Source organism: Pipistrellus hanaki (assembly GCF_964339955.1).
Source record: "Pipistrellus hanaki genome assembly, chromosome: 1".
Classification (NCBI taxonomy): domain Eukaryota; kingdom Metazoa; phylum Chordata; class Mammalia; order Chiroptera; family Vespertilionidae; genus Pipistrellus; species Pipistrellus hanaki.
Genome location: NC_140503.1, coordinates 137,806,013 through 137,833,125, shown reverse-complemented (window position 1 = coordinate 137,833,125; position 27,113 = coordinate 137,806,013). Strand labels below are relative to the sequence as shown.

The 27,113-nt window shown below is 44.0% G+C and overlaps 2 protein-coding genes across 4 annotated transcripts in view; one reads left to right on the top strand and one right to left on the bottom strand.

Moving 5' to 3' along the window:
* The window catches only part of WDR37 (WD repeat domain 37), a 74,590-nt gene extending 50,390 nt beyond the window's left edge, over positions 1–24,200 (top strand). For all 3 annotated transcript variants that reach the window (XM_084872680.1, XM_084872679.1, XM_084872681.1), the window contains 4 exons: positions 546–687; positions 17,263–17,397; positions 17,811–17,925; positions 21,119–24,200. In XM_084872680.1, coding sequence (XP_084728806.1) covers positions 546–687; positions 17,263–17,397; positions 17,811–17,925; positions 21,119–21,250 — 524 coding nt within the window. In that variant the 3' untranslated portion in view covers positions 21,251–24,200. The remainder of the gene's footprint in view (positions 1–545; positions 688–17,262; positions 17,398–17,810; positions 17,926–21,118) is intronic.
* On the bottom strand, positions 2,551–3,683 carry LOC311612479 (uncharacterized protein; the record flags this gene model as incomplete). Its single annotated transcript, XM_084865457.1, is given in 2 exon segments — positions 2,551–2,881; positions 2,883–3,683. Coding segments are annotated over 2 exon segments (855 nt in total). The 5' UTR covers positions 3,407–3,683.
* Positions 24,201–27,113: the final 2,913 nt, after the last annotated feature.

Genomic DNA, 27,113 nt, shown 5'->3' with positions numbered 1-27,113 from the left:
TTAAATACATCTTATTGATTTTTTGTAGAGAGGAAGGGAGATGGATAGAGAGTCAGAAATATTGATGACAGAGAAACATCAATCAGCTGCCTCCTGCACACCTCCTACTGGGGATGTGCCCGCAACAAAGGTATATGCCCTTGATCAGAATCGAACCTGGGACCTTTCAGTATGCAGGCCAATGCTCTATCCATTGAGCCAAACTGGTTAGGGTGATTCTAGTGTTTGTTTTTTTTTTTTTAAAAAATGTATTTTATTGATTTTTTTACAGAGAGGAGGAGAGAGGGATTAGAGAGCTAGAAACGTCGATGAGAGACAAACATCGACCAGCTGCCTCTTGCACACCCCCTACCGGGGATGTGCCCACAACCAGTATACATGCCCTTGACCGGAATCGAACCTGGGACCTTTCAGTCCGCAGACCGACGCTCTACCACTGAGCCAAACCGGTTTTGGCTATTCTAGTGTTTTTTAAGAAAGCTTTATTCTAACTGTATCTGCAGATGGGTGACCTTGCACTTTTGTCGTCTTTGGTTGTATTGTAGGGCATGACCAAGAACTCACGCACTGTTGTACACACCCCACCCAACGGCTCGTGGTAACCTCCTCCCGTGACACGACCTTCCGCTTGTGGGACTTTAGGGACCCGTCCATCCACTCTGTGAATGTTTTCCAGGGTCATACGGAGTGAGTTACAGTCATTCAATATGTCTCTTTTTAATTGTTCATGAAAAAGTTTTATGGGTGGATATGAAAACTTGATACTTGTGTTAATTTTCAATATTAATTTCCAACTTCACTGTCTTTCAAAATGGCTACTGTTTTCCTAAACGTTTAACTCCATTTTGGAGATTTCAAAGAATTTAGGAGAATAAGAGAAGTCAACAAAGTTCTCTCAAAAAATTGGATGGAGACATAATGGGACATTGGGAGAGGGGATCAGAGAGGAAGCAGGAAGTACTCCAGTGTTGGTGGTATGAGGTGATCACACTGAAACTGTTAACAGTCACTCCCAAATCTCTGCACTGGGGTCATTTTCAACTAATTTTGATATTCCATATATTTGCAGAGTCTGGTTTGTTCCAGGAGAAGACACACTGACTCTCACCCTTGTCTGGCTGTCTGTTGGGCAGCTCAGGCATACCCATATCTTAACAGAACTTTGTTCTTTCCACAAACTTGTTCTTCTCCCAGTCTGACTCTTCCCAATTCAGGAAGTGATTATCTTTCTAGTTACCCCACAAATCTCTCCGCTTCCCCACTGTGCCCCATCCAGACCCGGAGTAGGACTCCTGTCCAGTTACACCTCTCGATGTTTCCTGTCACCTGCTCCTCAGGCCACCACTGTCCCCACCAAACCATCCCTATCTCTCTCCTAGATGGCAGTGTTGTTCTACTTGAGCCCTTGCACATCCAGAAAAGGCCATACACACATTAGTGTTCAGTAAACACTTTTTCATGAATGAATTTTTGTTCATTTGGTTTCTCCAAAATAGGGATTTTATTCATTTCATCATGTGATGTAACAAGTCTGTTTTATGTGTTGTATGTTAGATACTAAATTTTAGCTTTAATGTTCAAAAGTCATAAAGTATACAAAAGGGAGCACTAGGACAGAATTTTTAAAGGAGTTTGAGATTGGAAAACAATTTGGCATCTCTCCCTCAACTCCCTCCTTAAATCTCTTTTTAAAAAAAATATTTTTAAATTGTACTACTGATTTTTTTTTTTTAGTAGTTTAAATTATAAAACTAATATTAAGACATATATATTACAGACTTGTTGAAAGTTCTTTGGTCTCCTTTAATTTAAGACAATTCTCCACCCATTTCATTGTTATTTTTTATGACATTGATTTTTGTGTGAAGAAACCAAGCCTGTCTTGTAGAAGATCTGACATCAGCAATCCTGAATCTGTTATTACACTGAGTATTGTAAAGGGTGATCCTGCTAATTCTGCCATTCTTCTACACTCATTTAGCTGCCACTCTTCATTAGTGTAGTTGAGGATTAGTATAGACTCCAGGACTTTTTTCTTTTTGATGGTTATAAAGTATTTGTTGTCATAATTTTGACACTCAAGTTGTTCTAGGTACAGTGCACCCTCCTGTGGCTTCTGTGTCTCTTTCGACAACACCCTCGTCTCTGTGTACATACTGCCTTTGGCACAGTAGGAGTCTGTCCTAGCCTCACTCTGCAGTTCCCTACCCAACAGTGGAAAATGCCAGAGGTTTTCCCAGTAAACTAATTCTGCTACTGCATCAAGTTAGATGTGGTCAGGGATTTGAGGATTGTGTAAAGAAGGGAGTTTTGAGTGTAGACAAAGGCCTGTCAGTACTTGTACTGTGTCTCTAGGAGACAGAATGTAAATGGACCTTAGCTACACTGACCTAACCGTCCTGTGCAGCATAGCTGAACACAGAAAGACTGGGAGGATTGGGGTCATGTCTGGGAAGGGGGCAGAAATGAAGAGAGAATGGTGGCAGCTGCTTTTATTGAGTCTTTGATGTCACCAGGCACAGTGAAAACTGGGTTCTATTTGTTTAATCTTCATAGTGAGTCTATCCTCTGTTCTGTAGAGGTAAACTGAGGCACAGGGAGATAAGGTAATTTTCTGAAGATTGCCTGGGTTCTAGGTGGGGCGGTGCCGTTGAGCATCAGGATGAGCTGCTGCCGCTCCTGTTTCAGCTCCTCGATCTGGGTTTTCAGCTCCGCGTTCATGAGCTCCAGCCGCTCAGATTCCTGCTGCAGAAACTCCGTCCGCTCCTTCTTCTTGTTCCGGCATCGGGCTGCCACCACTTTGTTCTTTTCCCGGCGCCTTTTCCTCCGCTCCTCTTCGTCTAGCTCGCTTTTCACAGGTTGAGGCCTCTTGCCCAGTTTCCAGGAAGTGCAAGGGGGTGATCATGGCCCCAATGTTGCGGATGTCAGCGTATTTCAGCTCCTCTGCAGTCAGGGCTGAGCTGGGGAGTCGGGTCAGGGGGCCGAGACCTGGCAGAGAGCCCCCAGTCGCGGAAGGGTCCGGGATCTGCCCTGGCATCATCGGAGGAGGAGTGGCAGTCCAGCCGTGCAGAGGCCACGGGCGGAGGTGGTGTCCCCTGGGGCTGGGGCCCGGCTGCAAGCGACGTGCCCGCTCAGCACCGCTGCCGCCCGGCCGCTGAGCTCCGCCGGTGCCCAGGCCCGTCCTGGTCCAGGAGCCTCCGCGGCGCCAGCACCACCACTGCTGCCGCTGTAGCATCCGCCGCCACCAGCGCCTCCCGATGCGGCTGCCGAGCATCTCTCCCTTGGGCTGTGGCGGGCGGCAGAGAGCCCGATTTCTTGTGGGGCTGTGTGATTCCACCTTCAGCCATGGGTTATGTTGTTGCTTGGGCACTGTTGGCCCTGAATCTGGTTTATGGCACACTTGCATTTGTGTTCCACACCCTGTAAGACAGCAACTTTGCAGAGTGCCCTCTCGTGTTCTGGGACGCTTGGAGGGGGGCTATTGGTGAGCCAGTTTTGGCCCGATCTCCTCAGGCCAGGCCAAGGGACCCCACCTGCTGGAGGGACCCCGCTCACTCCAAAGATACTGGGAGGGACCATGGGAGGTTGGCTTCAGGGTGTGTCCATCCTGTCTTGGCCAGTCCTGTCCCGCTGGCCAGCTTCTAATTAATTTCCTTTCAATGTGCACAAATCCGTGCATCAGGTCACTAGTATATTTCATGTTAACTTGATGTAGAACACACTTTGGAAAACTATATCTCAACATATTGTCATTTCCAGGAACTCAACACAAGTTTCTTAGTGACATATATTAGAATCTCATGTCTTTCATGATGTAATTCACTTAACCATCCAGTTAATTTGAATTTCTGTGTGTTGTGTTTTGTTGTCTTAAGGCAAGATGTAGCTGGATAGGCTTCAACATTACTGGCCTAGTTTTATAACTAGTTTCTTTAGGAGCTTAGAGGGAGATGATTTTTGTCTTTTCATTTCCACTGTTCTCTCTGTACTTTTACATAGATTCTAGTTTTTTTTTCTTTTCTTTTTTTTTTCCCCCCTGAAAAATAGAGTTTGAGACTTAACACTTCGCTAATAAGATGAAAATCTGTAACCAAGTGGGTCCTCTTGAAGTCTGTGCTGCATCGTTTTTGCTGGACAGGGTCAGAGCTCCTTGATGTAAACTCTGTTTAGGCTTTCATCTTGGATCGTTAGAAAGGAAAAACATGCACATGTCTTTTTCTTTTTTGATGTCTTACATTTACTTTTACTCTATATTATGAAATGTCTTTATTATAAAGGGAATTTTTCCGTAACAGGATTTACTTGTGTTACTGTGGCTGTTATTATTTGTCTGGATTAGCTGTTAGTGACCCAAAGTGTACCAATTTATATGAAAAGTAACTATAGATACTTTATATAACTGTTTCCCTAGTAGCAGGAATGAGAAACTGTAGTGTGTACTGTCTTAGAAATAATAGAAATGTTTAATGGGGAAATTTGGATGTCCCAGATGCCTAGAATTCTCCAGCTGTTGGCAGTTTATTTCTCATACTAGTGGCCTGGTGCATGAAATTTGTGCACATTAAAAGGGGATTAATGAAAGGAAATATTTTAATATTGTTATTTGTTCTTTCTCTATAATAGAAGTGTTAGAGATGAAAGAAAATTAGTAAAATGTATATGAAAATCTTCCTCCTGTCAGAGTCTGGGGTGCACCATGGGACCCAGGGTCAAGTCCCCACCCACCCATGTGCACTTCAAAATTGTGTGAGACCCAGACCCGGTTGCTTCACCCTTCCATTGGGCTAGATCCAGACTCGGCCAGTCCCACCCTTGTTAAGCCCTGCTGGGCGGGGTTGGGGGGGGGTGGGGGGGATGTCTCAGCCTCAGGTCCCCTGACCTGGTGCCAGGATGGGGGGTGTGGCCTGAGGTCCCCAGGCCCAGCACCGGGGCAGGGGGCGCACCTTGAAGTACACTGTCAAGCTCCGCCGAGTGGGGGGACGCAGCCTCAGGTCTCCCAGCCTGGTGCCAGGGCAGGAGTCACAGCCTGAGGTTCCCTGGCCTGACTCTGTGGCTGGGGGAGCAGCCTCAGGTCCCCCGGTGCACCTTGAGGTTCCCCATCAAGTCCCACCAGGTGTGGGCACGCACTGAGGTCCCCTGGCCTGGTGCCAAGGTGGGGCATGGCCTGAGGTCCCCCATTAAGTTCTGCTGGGCGAGGGGTGTGGCCTGAGGTCCCCCAGCCTGGTGTCAAGGTGGCGGGGGGGGGGGGGGGGGGGGGGGGGGGGAGAAAGGGGGGACGCAGCCTGAGGTCCCCTGTCAAGCCCCACTGGGGTGGGGCGGGGGTGGGCACAACCTCAGGTTCCTGGTGATTGCTTGTTAAGGGAACTTGGCCTCCGCTGTGCGTGCCGCCATCTTGTGTTATGGAAACCTCGCCTCTGCTGTGGGCACTTTGCCATCTTTTTGGCGGAGGTATGGTCAATTTGCGTATTCCCTTTTTATTATATAGGATGTTTCCGTCCTCATCCTCAAAAGCTAGGGCTAAAATCCTGTGGTTTCATCTGAAATAAGCCAAACTCTTATATAGTCATTATTTTCACATGATGCCATTCTTTACTAAGTGAGCTGACTATTTGAAGGTCTAGTTGGGTAGCCTGCCTGCCTGCCCCTTTGCTATTTATTGATACATGCTCTTCTGGGGTGGGACTCCATACACAGGCCATTCCAGGACTATCGCCCTGGAGGCTGTGGATGCACAGACATTTTTGTAAGAACCTCTTGCATGATAAAACTTATTTTTAGGTTAAATCCAGTTAATTGCCATTTGAAAGGAGTGTGAGACATTCCCATTTTAATTGTTTTCTAATAGGAGGACCCAGATTCTTGCCTTCCAACACCAGTGCCTTCCCTGTGGAGCTTGGTAGAAGGTCCCCTCACCCCCTTTTTTTAGTTTAGTTTTGCTTCAATTACTATATAAAGGGACTGACAGTTGAGGCTGTCACAGGGCCATTGCCGCGCGCCCCCCCCCCCCCCCCCCGCCCGGTGGCCAGTGACTCTAGTCTATACCCAACTGATGGTATTTACAAGTGTGAATATACTCTGGCATTGAAACAAATCTGAAATTAGCTCAATATGGATTAAATGTTTGAAACACCAAGTTTTTTCTTTTTTGCTTTCTTTCCATATGCTTGTAACTTTACTTCCCCATGTGAACTTCAGCACTTCTAAAGAAAGCAAAACACCACAGCTAACAAGGCATTAAAAATATTAGTTTAAAAAAATTGCAGTGTTTGCTCTAAAGTTTTGACAGTTTCATATGCTTTTATTGCTAAGGTCTAGATTATGTGCTTTGAATTTTGTGTTGTGCTATTACTTTTTTTGTATGCTTTTAAAGAGAAAATGTGTCATATGTTTTGACAGCATGACATTTATAACCAGGTGGTGGTTGATTTTCACTGTATAGAGTTCTGTGCTTGGTCAGTGAGTCAGGTGTGTGCGGGTCTGTGGTGGGGCTGGCAGCCGTCTGTCGGCACACTGCCTTGGAGGTTTCATTTTTGTACTAAATATCTCCCCCTGGGTATTTGGCATAACACCTATGAAAATGTCATAACTTTTATGCAGTCATAATTTCTAAGGGCTTTTTATGAGTTTTGGTAGACTACACTTGGTTTGTAAACTCATTATTCTTAGAGATAGTTTTTAAGCCCTTGCCTGTGGGAGTAGAAGGTGCTGTACTTTGAGGTTTCTTGTAGGGTCTGTAGGACAGCCCCAGAAGTGCCCCGGGGCTGGAGTTACTGCCCAAGAAAGAAAGGGACCTGCAGGATTGCAGCAGCCTTAAAACTAAACAGAATCTAAAGCCCTTCTCCTGTCCCCTTAACCCATATATCTGGAAGTCTGGTTTTATCTTCTTAATTAGATAGATTGGAATAATTTGAGAAAGTGTAGAGACATGTAATTCAATGTTTGTTGGTATCTAAGGTTATCATAAAACCAAGGACCCAGATGGGCAGTGTGCAGCCCCTTTCAGGTTTTCCCAGCTTCATTAGCATATACTTACCACCCAGGTTCATAGAGAAAAGGAGTGGCAGCAGTGTTGGCAGAAATGTGGTCTAACTGCAGTGGTCTGGTAAAGGCTGTTTTGGGACGTTTACTTTGCATTAACTGGTTTGTCTTATCATCATGGAGGTGAGTAAGGAGACATTGGTTAGTATTTATAGCGTGCAGCCACAGCTGCTGGAGTGTGCATCTGCACCTCCATACGTGGACATATGGTGACTTTCTGTAAATGAGATCATTTTGCAAGTCTCATTGTATTTCACTGAGGGGGCTTAAGGTTCTTCCGTGTCGGCACCTTGGAGTTGCCTTGTTCCCTCCATCTCTCCTTCTAAGAGGCATATAGTTTGGATGCAGTAATTTACTTAATCCCCTGGTTGATACTTTTAAAGATTATTTCCAACCCAAAGTATAGTTTATAGTTTAAGAGGAGGTTTAATACTTCTCCATTTACCCTTTTAAAATATCTCATTTAAAAAAGGGCTGATCAAGCCGAAACCGGTTTGGCTCAGTGGATGGAGCGTCGGCCTGCGGACTGAAAGGTCCCAGGTTCTATTCCGGTCAAGGGCATGTACATTGGTTGTGGGCACATCCCCAGTAGGGGGTGTGCAAGAGGCAGCTGGTCGATGTTTCTCTCTCATTGACGTTTCTAGCTCTCTATCCCTCTCTCTTCCTTTCTGTGAAAAATCAATAAAATATATTTAAAAAAAAATAAAAAAGGGCTGATCAGTATGTAATAAAATAAGGACTTTAAAGAAATTCGTGCAATTAAATCATGCTACTTCTCAGCTTTGTTGGGAGCAATTCAGGTTCCTTCTCTTTTATTGAGATGACTTAGAAAAGAATTGTCAGGTTATTAACAAACTACAAACATGCCATCTGCATTGTTACAGACCCATGAAGGCAGACATGAGCTGTGTCTGGACCAGGTTCCATATGTTGGCAAAAACCACTGAGCAGTGATGCACAGTTAGCAGAGTAGGGAAGGGAGCTGCTGCCAGTGGTAGGGCTTATCTTTGGAAAGATGGTGGTGTTTATGGTCTGTGTGCTTAGGCCCTGCACTTGGAGCGTAGGTGGGTTCACATCACCTGTTTGACATCTGTGCTTTCTCCCACTCAGCTAAGTGTGGGAGCTGAAGGGTTGGACTCTAATACCCCACTGGGCCTTTCAAAGTAGTTCCTCAGTCAACCAACATGTAAAATGTGTGAGTTATACATGACCTAGAAAAGAACCAGGCAGCTACCACTTGGGTGGCTCTCCTAAATGATTAAGGAAACACAAGGTGTTGAAGGGCTGTGATGATAACTAATTCTGAAGTTTTTAAAGTAAAGTTTTACTTTCACTTATCTTCCCTGCTACGTGTGGAACCCAAGGATGCTTCCTGGGGCCACATGATTTTGCTCCTTTCAGTCTTTCAGAGTGCAACTCAAATACTTGATTTGAAAAACATTACTTATGGCTTTTTTATACGTATATGTTTATACCTATCTGCACACTTGTCACATTCCTTGTAGCTGGTGTCACTTCTGATGAACATATTCACACATATGTGCATATCTGCACATACAACACAATATGTGTAGCCCATGTCACTTCTGGTGGGCACCCTGCACATGATTATACCTATCTGCACATGTCAAATTCTTTGTAGCCTGTGCCACTTCTCGTGGGCATACATGTATTTGTTTGCACACAATCTTGGGTTGTAAAGGCTGTGTTCAGTGGTCGCCCCATTTTCTAGTTTGAGCAACACTTCAGGTGAAACTTCCTCTGTTATCAGTGAAGGAAAGAGCTGCCTGGGGAAGTGGAGGGGTGTCACTAAACACCCAGGGCTGGACATGCAGTTCCATGTGAAGTCTTTCTTAACAATTAAAGCAACAGTGACTTTATTTCAACTTGGCAGTTTTTGACTAATCTAGTATATTTCAGAGTAAAAACTTGCAGTTCTTGATTTATTTCTGACTTTTATTTTTCTAACTATTCTGATAAATAGGGCTTGTCTGTATCATATTACCTTCAAAGCGGATGTAAAAATTTTTTCCTTTTGGAAGATTAAAAAAATGAAACTTGAAATTTCTTTCTTCCTAATTTTTAACATGGTGATATCAAAACATTGGCTGTTATTAGTTGGTGAGTATTATAATAGGCAGTCTTGGATCAGAAAATAAGGGAATGGAAAATCAGGTGATTAAAACCAGAGAGAGATCATTCCTCACCTAATTAATTATTGATTGATTGATTATGGTATTACATAATTGTCCTCAACCCCCCATTTCCATCCCAAACCCCTCCCCACATATTCCCCTACCTCTCTGTTGTTCATGATCACTAGTTAGTCTTATATGCATGCACCTTTGGTTGATCTCCCCTTTCCCCCCACCCTCCCCTACCTTCCCTCTGAGATTTGACAGTCTGATGGATGCTTCCCTGTCTCTGGGTCTGTTTTTGTTCATCAGTTTATGTTGTTCATTATTACCCCTAGATGCATGAGATCATGTGATACAAGAAATATACTGAAAAGAACCAAAAATGAGACCAGCCATAATGATTATGCTGAGAGGCAAATGAATCAGTTTGTAGTGAGTTTCTTTCTGGGCCAACAGTTCTTTTGAGTCCCAATTTCAGTGTCAAACAGTTCCTTATGTGTGCATGTCAGCAATGATATTTCAGTTCTGGATGGTGGACAAATGGTGGTGATGCAGGTCCGACCGTCTCTGGTTTGGTCCTGGGCATCCTTCAGCAACGCACAGCTGCTGTCTGCTAGTATGGCAAGGTGTTGTCAGCGTCTTCCATCTCTAGACTGTTTCTCTTCTGTCTTCATGGCTGGATCAGTCCTGTCAATTCTTCTCTGTTGCAGGAATACATCTGGTTCTGGAGTTGTTTTCAGAAAATATACAAACATATTCTCAACCAAAAGTTAATAAAGGAATATTTTCTATAAATTTGACTTAGGATCCTTTGCCCAAATGATTTTCCTTTGGCTTGTTTTGACACCATTTTATGTTTTTCATGGATGTCTTGCTGTTAGCTTTACAAATGAAAGTTAATTTTTAAAGTACAAATTTCCTAGATGTAATTTACTTACAGAATGTTTTTCCTTACATGATATTCTTCTACTATCGCCCCCTTTTTTAATTTAAATATTAGGAGACTTTTGGAAATTTTATAATGTAATCTTTATAAAGATAGCTTTTACATTTTATTTTTTTTGTGCTAAAATATGACTGCTCTAGGTTCATGGCATGTTACCCAATTTTACCATGAGATGAACTGCCAATAAAAATTTTTGTTAATACTTTAGGAACAGCTTTTTGTACATTACAATTTTTTTTAGAATATTTGCTTATTTCAATTAGCCAATTTAAATTACTCTGAAAACTTGACTACTATTCTACTGTCAAACTCAACACTCTAACACAATCTTATTTTACCCTGTGTATATTAGTGGAAAGGATTATTTGCCTTCTTGAGTAGAGCCTGAGCATTCCTGGTATTAGGCTGGATTTGGATATCAGAAACCCACTTCTCCTCACCTTGGGTACAAGACATCTCAAACAAGTCTTGTTGCAGTGAGAGGACAGCTGCTGTCGGCCAAGTCTCTGTCTGTTACTTGGGTCCCTATTTGAGCTGTGCATGGGAAGCACTCAGCCATGGAGGCAGGAGACCTCCCTCAGAAGGGGTGAAGGTTCAGGCCCCTGCAAAGTGGGGGGTAGTAAGGGTCTGTGCCCCATCTCTGTTGACCTCCAAGTTTTCTCCTGATGGCCCCTCTGGGATTGTGCCTGTCTTTGGTTGTTCCTTCCCTGTATTCCTCATCTAGTTTAAATGGAAATGCCTTTCTCTCAGATTTCTGTAAAATTACTGTAGCCATTGTAGTTACTCAGAACTTATGGTTCTTTTCATTCAGTAAAAATGAAACAAGGGTCAGTTTTCACAGAAAGGAAGTGAATCTTGACCTTGGTATCACAAGCAGGAAATCAGCATATAAACCCTACTCATTTTATCTTTCTCTGTAATAATTTTAAATCAGGTTGTGTGGAACTGACTATCATCTTTGAATAATCTGTGGGAAAAGTTTTTTAATAGGATACTAAGGGTGAGAATTTAACGGACGTTAACGGACTGTACTGTTTTGACACACTCTTTTTAAAAAAAGAATATTTTTACTAGAGGCCAGGTGCGTGAATTCATGCATGGGTTGGGTCCTTTGGCCAGGCTGGCAATCTGGGCTGATTGGGGCCAGCTGGCCAGGGGGAGGGACCTCAGGAGGTTGGCCGGCTGGCCCCCATTGCAGGGGAGGAGGGACCATGGGAGGTTGACTGGATGCGGGAGTGCACTGATCACCATGGGGCAGCTCTGCATTGAGTGGCTGCCTCATGGTGGTCAGTGCATTGTAATAGCAATATATACACTAGAAGTCAAGTGCATGAAAATTCATGCAATGGAGGTGGGGTTCCTCAGGTTGGCCTGCCCCCTCTTAGTCTGGGAGCCCTCAGGGGCGGGAGGTGACCTGATGGTCAGGGGAAGGCAACACCCCATCACACCTCTGCTGCTGCCACTGCCGGCAGCACAAGCCTCGGCTGGCCCTGGTTACCTGAGCCTTGGGTGGCTCTGATGGCAGGCTCCGAAGCTTGCCTGCACCTTGGGCCAGCCCTGGGGGGCTAGAGGGACTGAAGGGACTGGGGGACTCCGTAGGTAGGCGCGTGGAGTGGACAGGTGCCTGCCACCCCGGCATGGCTGAGGGGTCTGGGTGCTGCCATGTGGGCACTGCCATCTTTAAGAGCATGGCAGTCAATTAGCATATTCCTTCCTTATTGGCTGTGGGTGCTGCCATCTTTGAGGGTGGGGCAGTCAAGTAGCATATTCCCTCCTTATTGCTGTGGGTGCCACCATCTTTGTGATGGTGTGAAGGTCAAGTAAGACTAGAGACCTGGTGCATGAAATTTGTGCACGGGGGTGGGGTGGGGTCCCTCAGCCAGACCTGTACCCTCTCAAAATCTGGGACCTTTTGGGGAGTGTCTGAGAGGGATGGCAGTCAGATGTCTCTCTCGCAATTTGGTACTGCTGGCCCCTAATTGCTCGCCTACCTTGCTGGTGAGTGGCCAGCCGGGCATGGTCATTCTGGTCTCTGGTTGTTCCACCATTTGGGTCACTGGGCTTTTATTATATAGGAGATATATTTCAGAGAGAAAGGGAGAGAGAGAGAGAGAAACATCAATGATGAGAGAGAATCATTGATCAGCTATCTCCTGCACATCTCCTACTGGGGGTCAAGCCTGCAACATAGGATGTGCCTTTGGTCAGAATTGAACTAGAGACCTTTCAGTCTGAAAATTGATGCTCTATCCACTGAGCCATACAAGCTAGGGCTTGACACACTCTTAAAGCTACTTTTGGAGCCCCTCTCTCTGGTTGGTAGTAAAGCTGGTCACTGCAGGGTTTTTTGTTGTTTTTTTAAAATATATTTTATTGAGTTTTTACAGAGAGGAAGAGAGAGAGATAGAAAGCTAGAAAGATCGATGATAGAGAAACATCGACTAGCTGCCTCTTGCACAACCCCTTCCGGGGATGTGCCCCCAACCAACGTACATGCCCCTGACCGGAATCGAACCTGGGACCTTTCAGTCCACAGACCGACGCTCTACCACTGAGCCAGACCGGTTTCGGCAGGTTTTTTTTTTTTTTTTTAATCAGCAGCACATTCCAGCCACTTGAATTAGATTGCAGGCCCTACAACTGCAGCATGTTTCTTTAAAGCCAGGACCACTGCCATCTTCTCCACTAGAGTGTCAGCATCACCAGGAGTGGTTTCATCCCTCTCTGTTGGGGGTCCTCTCACAGAAAGCAGGCCTGGCATACCGTAGTGCTCAGAATCCTCCTTGGATGGACAGTTCTATCAGTAAATAGAAAAGAAATCTCCCAGTTGTCCTGAAGAGGGAGGTGTAGGGAGGAGAATAACCACGTAGGAATATTTAGTGGCTGGCGTAGTTGGTGCCTGAACATCATTTTTCAAGGAAAGAGCGGAATTTTCAATCCTGAAAAAGAATCACGTGTCATACAAGTTTGACTCTTCCTTTGAGTGTTTTTTTTTTTTTTTTTTTTAATCTTAGGGTCTGTTTTTTGGGACTTAGCTATCAAGGAATATTCAGAAGTGTGTTTATTTGAAGAAGTTTCCTGTTCCTCTTTGAGGTATCTGAGGTTGAACAGGACAGGCTGACATGAGCTCCTTAAACTCTGCCAAGAGCACACGATAGGAAAGGCCCTGGAGGACATGCTCCTGAATGGTGTCATTTGTTAGATGCTTAATTTCTAAAACAGCTTGTGAAGTGGTGATGACCTGGAAAGGAATGTGATGACCTACTGGCTTTGTACACAGAGGCCATGATAGGGTCAAGTAGTGTGTGTAGGTTTCCTGTGTAGGCGTGTGAGCTCTGCCTTGGCTGGTGGGAAAGTGCTGGGGCCCATTTGTCACACCAGCCTCTGCTGGACACACAGGGGTTGGACGTGAACACTGCAGCGCACCTGAGCAGGGGACGGCCATTGAGAAGGCCACACTGGTTGCTGTGTGCACAGGGCACCCCATGAGCCGCTGTCACCTTTCACAGATGGTTCTGTGGACTGGGGAGATGCAGCCTGTGTTCCAGGGAAGGATGCCCTGCCCTTTCTGTTCCCAGACGGAGTGCCTTCTCTCTAACCCAGTGGTCGCCAACCTTTTGGACCTCACGGAACACCCGTTGGCGACTGCTGCTCTAGTCTGTTCTCAGATGCGGAAGGATGACTCTGTTTTGTGGGGAGCTACCCCTCACAGTAAGAAGTGGGTGCTCTGCAGTCAGGTCCTGACTCGGAGCCAGGAGAGCATCCTGCTTCAGCATTTCATGGGCCAGCGTTTTCCACATCATGTATTTTTTTTCTTAGCCATGAAATTCCGGCAGATTGTTATGCAAAAACAGTTTTGTGTCTCTGTGTGACTGGGAAGACAGCTGTTAGTCCTAATGAGGAGTGCCAGCATTACAGTCTTTCCGTTGATTGAGACCCGCGGAGGGAGTGGAATGTTCCAGATCAGGCAGTGGTGTGCGGTGAGGAGGTACCGCACTGTCAGCTGGAAGCACATGCTCGGCTGCTTGCAGCGACAAGATAAATGAGTCTGCTGGAGTCTGGCAGAGTCTGAGCTTTTCCAGTGTGCTGCCATGGCGGCCCGCTCCCCGTGGGACCTGAGTTGAGGGTGCTGTCTCTGTGCCAGCTTTTTCCTTTGATGGCCCACAATACCTGTCAGGGCTGTGATTTATTAAAAACATAATGTCTTTCAGCGTTTCATTAACATCAGGTTCGATGGTCTTTTGTGGAGACTTTTCCCATTAATTTAGCAGAACGATAACTGAAATTTAACTTGGCCCAGACCTCCCAAAGACTAGTCTTCAGACCAGCCCTGAGTCGTGAGCTGCTCCCAGAGCTCTGCCAGCAGTGTCTTTACACCTACCCGCGACCTCTGCATGGAGGAGGAGCAGCACCTCATTCTAGTCAAGCTCTGGCATTGTTTTTTAAATAGGGAGTTCAGATGGGTCACTGGTCCGGTGCTCCAGGTTCCCCATTTCCTCCTTTCTGCCAGTGTCACACACGATGTCCCTCAGTGTAGCATAGCAGCTGATGTTTGGCAATGTAGCTCCTAGGAAGGGGACGTGACTGGCGTCGGGTGGGCAGAGGTAGAGCTGCTCAGCCCAGGAGCACAGGGCATGCCATGAGCCGTGGTCACCTGAACGTTGACAGTAACGGATTGAAACCCACCTGACAGGGACTCAGTACAAATTTGTCGCTGGTGGAGCAGTTCTAGGTGTAAGGTCTGGGTAGCACCTGGTTTTTCTGAATTTGAGTTTATCTCTTGTTTAAGCTCTAAGAGAAATAAAAGTAGTTTGAAATTATTGAAAGAAATGATGAGGTTTTATATATAAGATAGTATTTATTTGTAGTTAATTTTTTTGCCTCTGTAAAAAATATGGCTCTTTATATTCTGGGAGGCTGTTACTTAGGGCCAGAATTGTCAGGAATGGTGAGATTATTTTCTTGATCCTTTCTTGTTACCTTTATTTTATTTTGCTTTTTAAAAATTGTTTATTTATTTATTTATTTAATAAATTTTTATTGTTCATATTATTACAAATGTTCCTCCCCCCCCTCCATTGCTCTCCTCCACCAGGTTCCTACCCCACCCTTTGCCCTTTCCCCACTCCCCATTGTCCTCATCCATAGGTTCACAGTTTATGTTCAGTCTCTTCCCACATCCCCCTCTCCCCTTTTCCCCAAGAATTGTCAGTTCACTCCCCTTCCATACCTCTGATTCTATTATATTCAACAGTTAATATTGTTCATCAGATTTTTTTTTTTAAAATTTCCTTGGTTTTTAGATTCACTTGTTGATAGTTACGTATTTGTTGTTCATAATTTTTATCTTTATTTACTTTCTCTTCTGAAAAAACCCCCTTCAGCAATTCATATAATTCTGGTTTGGTGGTGATGAACTCCTTTAGCTTTTTTTTTTATTAGTGAAGCTCTTTATATGGCCTTCGATTCTGAGTGATAGCTTTGCTGGGTAGATTATTTTTGGCTGTAGGTTCTTATATTCATCACCTTGAATATTTCTTGCCATTCCCGTCTGGCCTGCATGGTTTCTGTTGAGAAATCAGCTGACAATTGTATGGGTGCTTCTTTAAAGGTAACTACCTGCTTTGCTCTTGCTGCTTTTAATATTCTCTCTTTGTCTTTTGCTCTTGGAATTTTAATTATGATTTGTCTTGGTGTGGTCCTCTTTGGATTCCTTTTGTTTGGAGTTCTGTGCGCTTCCTGGCCTTGTAAGTCTAATTCTTTCACCAGGTGGGGGAAGTTTTCTGTCACTATTTCTTTCAGTATGTTTTCTATATCTTGTTCTCTCTCATCTTCTGGGACCCCCATAATTCTGATGTTGGTTCGCTTGAAGTTGTCCCAGAGGTTTCTTACATTATCTTCAATTTTCTGGATTTTCTTGCTTTCTTGCTTCTGAGGAGGAGTGTCTTCTGGCTCTTTATGTTCCAAATCTTTGACTTGATTCTTGTGATCTTCCATTCTGTTTTTAGGACTCTTATAATAGTTTTTATTTCAGACAATGTATTCTTTATTTCTTGTTGATCCCTTATCATTTCTTGTTGATTTCTTATTAATTCTAGTTGATTCCTTTTCATTTCCTCATAGGTCTTATCGACCTTTTCTAGGAAATTCTTGAAAAACCTTATAAGTGTAGATTTGAACTCTGTATCCAGTCGCTTTTTGTCCTCCATTTCTTTCGTTTGTGATCTATTTTGTTGTCTCGGCATTTTCGCAGCTTTTCTGATGGGATGGGGTTTCAGGGTGGAGCCTATAGCCTTGGCTTCCGTCAGCCCCACCCTCTGCAGTTCCTGAGTCTCAGTAATCCCCAGGGTCCTTCAGTACTCGTTGCAAGCACCTCTGAGAGAAAGGTGCCCTTGAGTTTTGCCTGCTACCAAACAGTCTAGCCTCTCCCCCAATGAGCCCGAAACTGGGGTTCAGTTCATTTGGAAGTGGGGTTGGAGGTGGCGTTCAGAGCAGTCTGGAGCCCCTGTCTCCTTCCCGCCAGGGCAATCCCATGGCACAGCCAACCGTCCCTTCTCTGTGCGCAATGTGCGCGCCTCCAGGACTTCCTTTTGCTGCTCCCCCGGGGTTCCGCCTTACAGCCCAGCTCCCTATGGATAAGCCTGGGTCCCCAGGGTCTGGCCTAGAACTGGGGTTCAGAGCAGTTGGAACTGGGGCCCAGCAGTTTCTCTTTCCTTCTTGTTGTAGAATTTCCAGTCAGTCGACTTTCCTGTAGTTCTGGGTAATTCCATTTTATATTTTAGTTGTATTTTATTGAAATTGTTGTGTGCAGCTGTGGCTAGGTGTTTACCTATGCAGCCATCTTATATTCTCTCTCCTTTCTTGTTATCTTTTAAAGTTTGTTCCTTCTTATTGAGGTATAAATGACAAGTAAAAATTGAGTGTATTTAAGATACACAATGTGGTGTTTTATATACGTTTCCACTGAAGTGATCACAGTCAAGTTAATTAACACACCTGTCATCTACCATGGTTACCTTTTCTGTGTGTGTGGTGAGGTCATTTCAGATCCATTCCCCTGGCAAATTTCAAGTACATGTTATGGTACTAACTACTGTCACCATGCCGAACACTAGATGACCCCGTGCCCTTTACTTGTAGCACCGTGACCTCTGCTGTGTTCACCGTGGGAGATAACGTCGTTTCAGGCAGTGATGACCGCACAGTGAAGGTCTGGGATTTAAAGAACATGAGATCCCCCATTGCAACCATTCGTACGGATTCTGCTATCAACAGGTGAGGGGGAGCTGCTCATTGCTTAAATATTTATTTGACTTGATAGAGTTGATTGTAGTACAATGTCTTGTCCATGTGACAATTAAATGAACCTTGGGAAAGTGGTTTAGATTCCTGGAGAAATATTTGTCATTGATCCTCTAATGCAAATTCAGTATTTGTAAACACTGAAACTTAAGTATACAATCAGGTTGGTGTAGTGGGCTCTGAGAATAAGAATGAGCCAGTTATGGCCCCTCTGTTTTAGTGACATGCTGCACATGTGAATTGTGAATTGTATAAGCAGCTTGGTCTCTGCATCCTAAAGCTGCAGACACATAATACTCACTATTGTGTTTGCCATGAAGTGTGTATAGTATGGAATACCGTGGTGCTGTCACTGTGTTATATGGGACCTCCTTTTCTCTTTGCAGGATCAATGTATGCGTTGGCCAAAAAATCATCGCCCTCCCCCATGACAACCGACAAGTCAGATTGTTTGATATGTCCGGCGTGCGGCTGGCACGGCTCCCCCGCAGCAGCCGGCAGGTAACTGTGCTGGTGACACATGTTCCCAGAGTCTCAGGTCTTCTCCGTCATCAGTGACTCCTGGACGCACCCTGGGAGACACACATGGGTTTTAGTTTCCTATTAGCCACTTTAAAAAAGCGAGAAGTTACTTTAACAGTATATTTAACTAGATAAACCCAAAATAATAACATTTGAACATGCCATCAATATAAAAATATTAGCAAATTTACACTCTTACTTTCTTACTATATATTTGATTTGTATTTGGAGTTCCTAAAATTTATCATTGAAAATGTTAAAATGTTTCCCAGTACCTGGACTGAACATTAGTTTTTAAGTTTAATCTAAATGAAATCCAGCATTTAGTTCCTTAGTGTCAATAGCCACTACTCGGGGACTCACTTTTGCGTGGGTTAGTGGCCACCATACTGGAAAGCAGTTTTAGATATTTTCAATTGAACTTGTGCAAATTGGAAATGTATTAAACACAATGGGTGGCCAAGCAGAAGTGGGAGCTCCTTAAGAAAGGACCCTCCGCCCCTAGCCAGGAACCGCTTTCCATGGTGGGTTGCCAGGACAAACTCCATTGTAGAAGAGACTTTCCTGGGCACTAGGACTTGCATTCAGCCCAGATGGTGCAGTGCAGGGGTATTGGGTCAGTGTATACTGAGGTGTTTGCACCACCTGTCACAGCTACCTGGGCTGTGATGCCAGCTCAGACCTGCTGACTCAGAGTCTGAGGGAAGCCTGGGAACTGTGTTTAGATTCGTTTTCTGGGTTGCTCCAAATTTGAGGGCGAGTCCCAGAGTGAGTGACACACTGGCTCCGTTTGTAGGGGAATTGATGTAGCTGTAGTAACAACAGCCAGTGTCCTCCCCTCCCCTTCCTGCTTATGAAGGCAGCCTCTCTGCAGCCTTTGTGCCTAACGGAGCCCCACCACAGTCACACTCTCCTTTGCTTCTTTCTGCCTTTTCTGTGTGTCACTGTGATACTTTATTCTCCCACCATGGCTGCAACTCAGTGGCTGCTCATGTCCCTTCGGGGCAGAGCCTCCAAGTGCAGTGATGAGCTGCAGGCTGCCCTGTGGGAGGCGGGGCTCAGGAACTGCAGACCCAGGCGACTCCGGAGTTAAGTGGTCAGGTGCATTTGCTACCAACAGAGCAACAAATGCAATGGCACCACGTTTCCAAAAGCTCTCTGTGTTCAAGACATGGTTGGTTCTTCTCTGTGTAGCTCCTACGTGTGCTGTTTGAAGTTAATGACTGAGCTGCTTAATTATGAGTGCAGGTCACAGAAAAACTACTCATGAAATAAGAGTAACTACACAAAGCTAGAGTTGCTTGTCTGGGATTTTTGTGTTTTGGTAACTGCTAAGCATCACTGATGTATCCTAAACATCTCTCTCTTTACTCTTTTGTTTATAGCTGTGCCTATGCAGTATGTAAAATTGCTGTGCAACATGGAAAGCCAGCATTTATAAACAAATGTATGAGTGTGCATGACTTCATTACTTTGAGAATATTTCTCAAAAAAAAAAATAAAAAATAGATTTCAGCAGTTGTTGGTGGGGCTAATTCTGTGGGCACAACTTTATAATTTTCTGTTAACTCTCAATCCAGTTGGAATTGTAGAGTTCCTCTGTGGTTGGCCTTATTTCCTCCTAAAGTGGTTTGTGAAAATACTTACCTTTAAGGTTAATGGATAACATTTCATTTCATTCTGAACCTGTAACATTTCAGATGAATCAGTATGCTTTTCAGTCTCACAAAACCACAGCTAGAAATCCCTGGCTCATGTTGTCCCAGCTTCTTTCAGCTGACAGCTTTAGAAGGAGACAACGAAACTCAGTTCAAGTTGGTCTCTAGAGGAGCAGGGGCTTAGGATGTGGAATTGTTTTACTTTGGGGAAAGTGTAAGTGCCATTTCCCAGAGTGTGGACTGTGATCAGGAGCTCAGGGAGGGGTGGTGCAGTGTCCAGTGAAAGGTGGGTCTACAGACAGCGCACAGGATCTGTGCTGCGGGAGGGGGAAGTTTTAGCATGGCTCTGTGACTCTAGAAGGGCACAGAGTGGTTTCAAAGTCTGCATGTGCACCGGGCCTTTTTTGGAGTCATGTCTGTGTGCACTCTGGGGGATGTACGTGAGGTAAAAGGAGGACTCACCTAGTGCGGGCTCCCAGTTCAGGCAGGACTGGCCCACATTTGCAGGTGCCGTCTGGTCCTTTCCCTCACTAGGTAGTAGGACATGACTCTGTTGGCTCAGTGAGTGTCTTGAGTTTATCATCTTGAACTAGTTCTTTCTAGAGGCTTGATTTTTATTGCCAGTTAGTGGATTCTTATGCATTCTCACTTCTTAAGTTCCTAACAAAGCGGTGAAGAAGAGCTCCCCTAACCCTTTATTCTGGGCTCCTTTCTTGCAGTGCTTTCCCTTTGTGGCCTGATTCTCTCTAAAACCAGCAGTACTCAAATGCCAATGTTTTACAGAGGGAGCTGTTGTGCCATTCTTCTGAGGGTTTCTTTTACTTAATTTCTTTTAGCTGTTTCTACTCCTTCTTGTACTTTATTGTATGATATAGCACCAGCCAACTATTAGAGTAACAATGACCATGTCCTAAGGCATTGCTTGCATACCTGCCTGTATACACCAAACATCACACTGTAAACTACGTTTTGCAGTAATTTTCCCCAACATTGTGATGTTGAACCGGAATTCCTAAAGGTATCAGGAATCTACTTGAAAGGCCATTCATTTTTTCTTTTTTTTCATTTGACACTGAATGTGATTTTTAACTGCTTGGACACCTGAACCAATTATTTGTTAAAATTATATTTGAGGTCTTTGGGTGAATTTCATTGAGTTTATTCCTTAATTTACCGAGACTCGTTCATTAAAATAAAAAAAAAATTGATTATTTTTTCTTTTGGACTGTAATCTTACTCATTTTCTTAAAGAATCATGAGTGCTTTTGGTGTGTTTCATGAGATTCATGTTGTGTCTGACCTCATTCATTCATCAAGGTCTTTCCACCAGCTCATCCCTGAGAACCTGCTGCCAACTTAGTATTTTTGTCTCATTCTGATTAATCCTGAGAGTTAATTTCCCCCCCTCTTAATTCGGTTGCTTTGAGTGGTGTAGTTGTTAATTTGGTTGTGGTTTTATAGCCCTTATGCTTGAGGAATAATACACTAATTCTGGTTTGTGTGCTTGGTAATAGGGCCACAGAAGAATGGTGTGCTGCTCGGCGTGGAGTGAGGACCACCCCACCTGCAATCTATTCACCTGTGGGTTTGACAGGCAAGCCATAGGCTGGAACATCAACATCCCTGCATTGTTACAGGAAAAATAAGGTGCCAGCATTCCCTAGTTTTGTAGTTCGCCATGGACCTGTGACTGGAGCAGGCTTTTCTCATACCGATCCGCCATTTTTGTGAGAGCTGGACCCTGAGAAGGGTGATTTGTATATGTTCTTTTCCCATTGTACCCAGCTTGCATGATGTACAGAATTGTGGTTACGTTTTTATTCTTTCTTGTCTGTGCTGGCATCCTCTGGTCAGTGGGAACAAAGCCGCTCCCTACAGCACGTGGCATTTGACATATGACAGGAGGGCATCACACTTGTGTGAGTTCAATGTGAACCTGTGTACTTACTGTGAGTGTAAGTCTGTGGCATTTCTGGAATAATCCTACATATCTACCTTGTCCTGGGAGACTGCAGAGCTGTGTTTGCGTTGGCTGATGAATGGCAAGATTGGCAAAAAATTTTATGTTTACTTCCATGTGTGAAGTTGTAGCACAAGCTGTTGTGTAATTCAGCTTCAGCTCTTCATTCTCTTACAGTTCTGTGAAATTAACCTGGATCTTAGAAGTTAAAAAAATAGTATCAGATGTTGAGTTTGCAGGATTCATTTTTTGTTTAAAGAAAAAGTTTTTATTTTTTTTATTTTTTATTTTTTTTTTTATAGAAAATCATTTCAATATCCTGAGGTCTCATATTAGCAAATTCTAAAATAAGATTCTAATCACCAATTTCAGATTGTAAGCAAAATTTAAAGCACTTTAGTTTATAGCTGTGGTTATAAACAATTTTTAGAAGTTTCAAATAACTTATCCATTGAATGTGACTTGACCTTTTTAAGAAGGCTGTGCTACCTGAAGACAAAACCTTATTTATTTTCTACACCTTTGGTTTGCATATTTCTGCATGGGTTCACTTCTTTGGTGGTATTTGAGAGCCAACAATGCAAATAAATGAGTACTACCTCAAAAATAAATGTTTGGAAAACTTGGGAGTCTTATTGTGCCTAGCTAACTAAGCACTTTGGCTTTTAGCTGGAATACCGAGTTCAGTTCAGAAGGCAAGAAAGACAATCAGCAAATGTAGTGGAAAGGCACTTCCATTAGCTAGCTACCAGGGTGGCAGCCGCAGCCATAGTTCACAGGTGACAAGATGCTCCTGTCTCAGTTGCCAGGACACCCCTCAGTGCCAACCCTCCCACTGCTGGAGTGGGCCTGTCACCCTTGCCTTCTTAGCAGTTACTGTGTTTGACTTTTGTGAGTTCGTGTTATTGTTGAGTTATAGTTTTGTTAAAGAGACATCTCAGTGTATTACTCCTTATATTTTTAATCCTTCAACTATATCGGAGACTGGCCCCTTGGAGAGATACAAGAGGTTAACATTGAGAACGACTGTGGGTGACCCCATTCCCGTGTCTCCTATTTTATAGTGACATGGCTGGGCACCGTTTGCTGCAGGGCAGTGCGACATGTGCAGGCTGCCGGGGGTGGAGCGCCTGGGCTCAAGTCCTGCAGTAGCTAATCTTTGAAACTTCAGTCCTGAGTCCTTGGTGATTCTGAAATGATTTACAGAGCCTGGAAGGGAGAGAGACCAGGAAAAACTAGTAATAACAGTTCAGAAGTTGCTAACAACAGACAAGCAATGCTTAAGAGCGACTTTATTTTTAAAGTTCAAGAATTAGTTGTATTTTTAAAGTGTGACATTTGCCCTCAGCACACTGTTTGAGAACCAAGTCAGCTGTCACTATGGGCCTGAGCATCAGGTTCCGGCACTGCTCTCCTGAGTGGTCTCGTGGTGAGATGGCTGCTGATCACACCTTCTCTACCATGCCAGCCCCCCAAAGACATGAGCACGATGAGTTCCTAAGGATAAGTTGCATAACCACACTTGGGTTCCCTCTTGTGTTTTAATTTGAATGCTGACTGTCTTAGAATCACCATTAGTAACATTGAAAAATGTATACAAAGTAGATAAATCAAACTTAAGAACGAGATCTCTTCCAGATTACAAAATTTGAAGCTTTTAGCTTGCCTGGTGTCTCCAGTTTCATTGTGATATCCAGTTAGTAGCTACTGGATATCACAATGAAACAAGAAGTTCTTGGTTTAATTCCTGGTCAGGGTACATGCCCTGGGTTGCTGGCTCGATCCCCAGTAAGGGGGTGGGTGCAGGAGGTAGCCGAGCAATGTTTCTCATTGATGTTTCCATCTCTCCCTCTCTCTTTAAAAAAATCAATAAAAAGATTTTAAAAAGTTTTTGAAGCTTTTAAATATATGTTGTGATGCCATTTAATTCTGTGCAGACTAGTGCCCTTCATGGCCCGGCAGCTGCTCACCTTGCAAAGTGGAGGGGCCAGCCTCTCTTGTTTCCTTGAGTGCAAAAGGCCTCATGGTGCTGGGGCTGTTCCCAGGAGCAGGACGCGCTTCTGGTAGCTGCTGTGTGTCCTTGGAGGGCATCTCTTCAGCTGCTCTGGTCATAGTGCTTGTGATTTCAGGAGTCATGAAGGAGATTAGCAATAGTGTGTGCATGCGTGTGCTTGAATATGTGTGCGTGTATGAATGTTTGTGTGGCTGAAATTGTCATGTCATCAGCCACAAGTGATCTCATCTGAAATAGTGTTTTGAAATGGGAATTGTTTGTCCTATATGCTGGCATGTCCAAAATTTCATTTAATAATGCAAAAAAAATGTGTGGTTACTGAAAAATGTGCATTGGTAGAGAATTTTTGTACAAGATGCATTGGACAAAGCAACACTCCTTTTCAACCACTGCACATGGTTTCTGTAGAGTCAAAGATTCTGTACATATTTTGCCATCTGAAGAATCCTTTGTAAAATTATTTGTTGCTTAAATCTGTGAAAAACAAGTTTCTTTGGAGAAAGTACACATTTGTAAGTGTTGTGTAGAGAAGCAAGTGTTTTTATTGTATTGATGTAATTGTTTTTAAGTGTTCAGTGTCTTCATTGCAAATTGAAATTCATTAAAAATCCATGTTCCATAATTACTTTTGTAAAAGTTTTGTTATTAGGAGTCTCTTTTATTATTTTACTTTTTTATGTTTTGTTTTGGTGCAATTTTGTTAATAGCTACTGGATATCACAATGATATAGCAATTGAACAAATTTCTAATTATAGGATTTCACATTTGAAAATATAAATTCTAGACTTAAAAGAACAATTGTGTTATATTTTTCTACCTGCTTGTTAGAGGCTAATATTAAGCGATACATAATTATGCTTTTCCATTCCTTTATTCCCATCCCAAAATTTTCTGAAGGGCATTAATAATTGAACCTAATGCAGGTATTTCTCAAAATCTCATAAGATGCTTGTGTGGTTCTTGTCACAGACAGGTAAGCTTGTTCGAAAGTTTTAAAAATTGCAGTTTTAGAAAGTTGACCGCATTTTCTGCAGGAAAGTGCAAGTCAGGATCTGTGGCGATTGCCGGTCCTCCCTCCTGTTCTTCCCCACGTGAGTGAAGCCTTGTGCCGGTTGCAGGAACTTCAGGAGGTGTTAACACTCTACCTGGGTGTCCTGCCTGCCAGCGGCCCCCTTTTCAGGTGGGAAAGCTCGTTGCACAGGCATTGGGTGTACATTCAGAAATTCTCTACTGCTTGCTTAACTTTCTACATTACTCTTCAAAAACGTGATCATTGTTGAAATTACATATTCAGTTATGTTTAAAACTTCACATATTAGTATAAAGAATCAAGAAGGCAAGACTTGTATTACTATGATGTCATCAAAATGCCACCAAGACGTGTGTCTCCTCTACTATTCAAAATTTTTGTTTTCCCTTAATAAATTAGAAGTTAAATTATTCCCAAAATTGAGAACACCTCAGTTGTTATGTACAATATATATAGTCCATATTATGGAGGGAAGAAGCTACAAATGAAATCAGCAATAAGATAAAAGTGTTGTGTAATTTAAAATTAATTCTGATGGCCGAAACCGGTTTGGCTCAGTGGTAGAGCATCGGTCTGTGGACTGAAAGGTCCCAGGTTCGATTCCGGTCAAGGGCATGTACCCTGGTAGGGGGTGTGCAAAGGCAGCTGGTCGATGTTTCTCATCGACGTTTCTAGCTCTCTATCTCTCTCCCTCTCTGTAAAAAAATCAATAAAATATATTAAAAAAATAAATAAATAAAATAAAATTCTGATGAAATATCTTTAAGCAGCTTCTGGTAAAAAAAAGACTAAGCAGATCCTTGGATCTTAAAAGTCTCTGTAATTGACAATTGATGTCCATTTGTGATTTGAGGGCTGAGGTAAAGAGCAACAAGGGAGCCTCTTTAGATAGTTTGGTCCAGATATCTCCAAAGAGCTGAGGTTTATCTTGAGCCTGAAGGTAGGTGAGGTGGTCAGGAATTGAAGGGTGACCAAAGAGCAAGGCAAGTCGCACAGAGAACCAAGGGGAGGACACAAGGTGAGGTGTGGGGGGAGGGATGAACCCTGAGTCCAGCAGCAGCTTTGGGGAGAGTGGTTTGCTCCACATGTGCTTCCTGACTTGTGGGGACAGACTGAGGGGTCCCCAGGAGCCGTGCAGGTGGAGGATGTGGTCACAGTGCGGTGGAGGAAGAGCATGGCCTTGAGGTCTGACTTGGAAGGAGACCAGGCAGGTCTTATCTGAAAGCAGGGCTGTTTATCCCACAATTCCAGTATGTTACAGAACATGCTGTTGCCAGGAGCGTACAGCTTTGACCTCGGGCGTTTCTCAGTTACCCAAAGGATGATTTGATCAGAAACTAGAATATATGAGAAGGATTTTTTCCCTAAAGAAAATAGTAATGGGATGTGTTAGGAAATTTTATTTATTTATTTATTTAGTGTTAGGAAATTTTAATCACTATTTAGAAACACGGGGTTTCAGTTACCTTGGCTAAATTTGTTTACATCTGACTGCTGGGCATTTTGTCATCACCATGATACAAACACTTCCTCTCACACTGGGTGCCATGTCTGCCCCTTATCTTCACAGGTTCTGAATGAATGGTTATTTCATGCTCCATCCAATCCAAACTGGGCCCTCAAGATCCTCCCCTGACATTTTTGGAACTCGAACTGAGAAACTCAGTCTCCCAATAGCTTCACCTGAGTGAAAATAATGCAAATGTACTAAGAGAAAATAACTAGAATTGTGTGCTCAGCAAATTGCCTCTGAAGAATGTGTGAAATACCGATAATGTGGGGGATATATAGTTTTCACTGGATTGCCTTTTCTGACGGAGTTTTTTGAGATAATGTGGAGAGAATAAGTCACGAAGGAATGGTTTCAAAATAGACAAACATCCCAGCAGACAGCCATATAAAATAGTGTGTGATTGGAGTTGGTGGTTTATTTAATTTTAATTTTTGGGAGACTAAACAAGATGGGAAACTTAATTGTGCTCTCAAATCCATCTTGCTCATTGGAGTAGGTTTAGGGTTTCTTTTCTTTATATTTTTACTAGAGGCCTGGTGCACAAAATTCACGCATGGCAGAGGCGGGGCTGGGGGTGGGGAGTGGTCCCCTCAGCCCAGCCCGCACCCTCTCCAATCCGGGACATCTAACTGCCAGTTCAGGCCTGATCCCTGGGATGGGGCAAATGGTCATTCGGCCATCCCTCTCACAATTTGGGACCACTGGCTCCTAACTGCTCACCTGCCTGCCGACCTGGTCGTCCCCAACTGCCTCCCCTGCTGGCCTGGTCACCCCTAACTGCCCCTCCCCCCCCACCTGCTTGGTTGCCCCTAACTGCCCCCTTTGCTGGCTTGGTTGCCCCTTATTGCCCCCCTTGCTGGCTTGGTCATCCCAAACTGCTCCCCTCTGCTGGCCTGGCCACCCCTAATTGCCCCCCACCCCCCTGCCATCCTGGTCACCCCTACCTGCCCCCACCCCCCACCTGCCTGGTCACTTCTTACTGAACACCCCC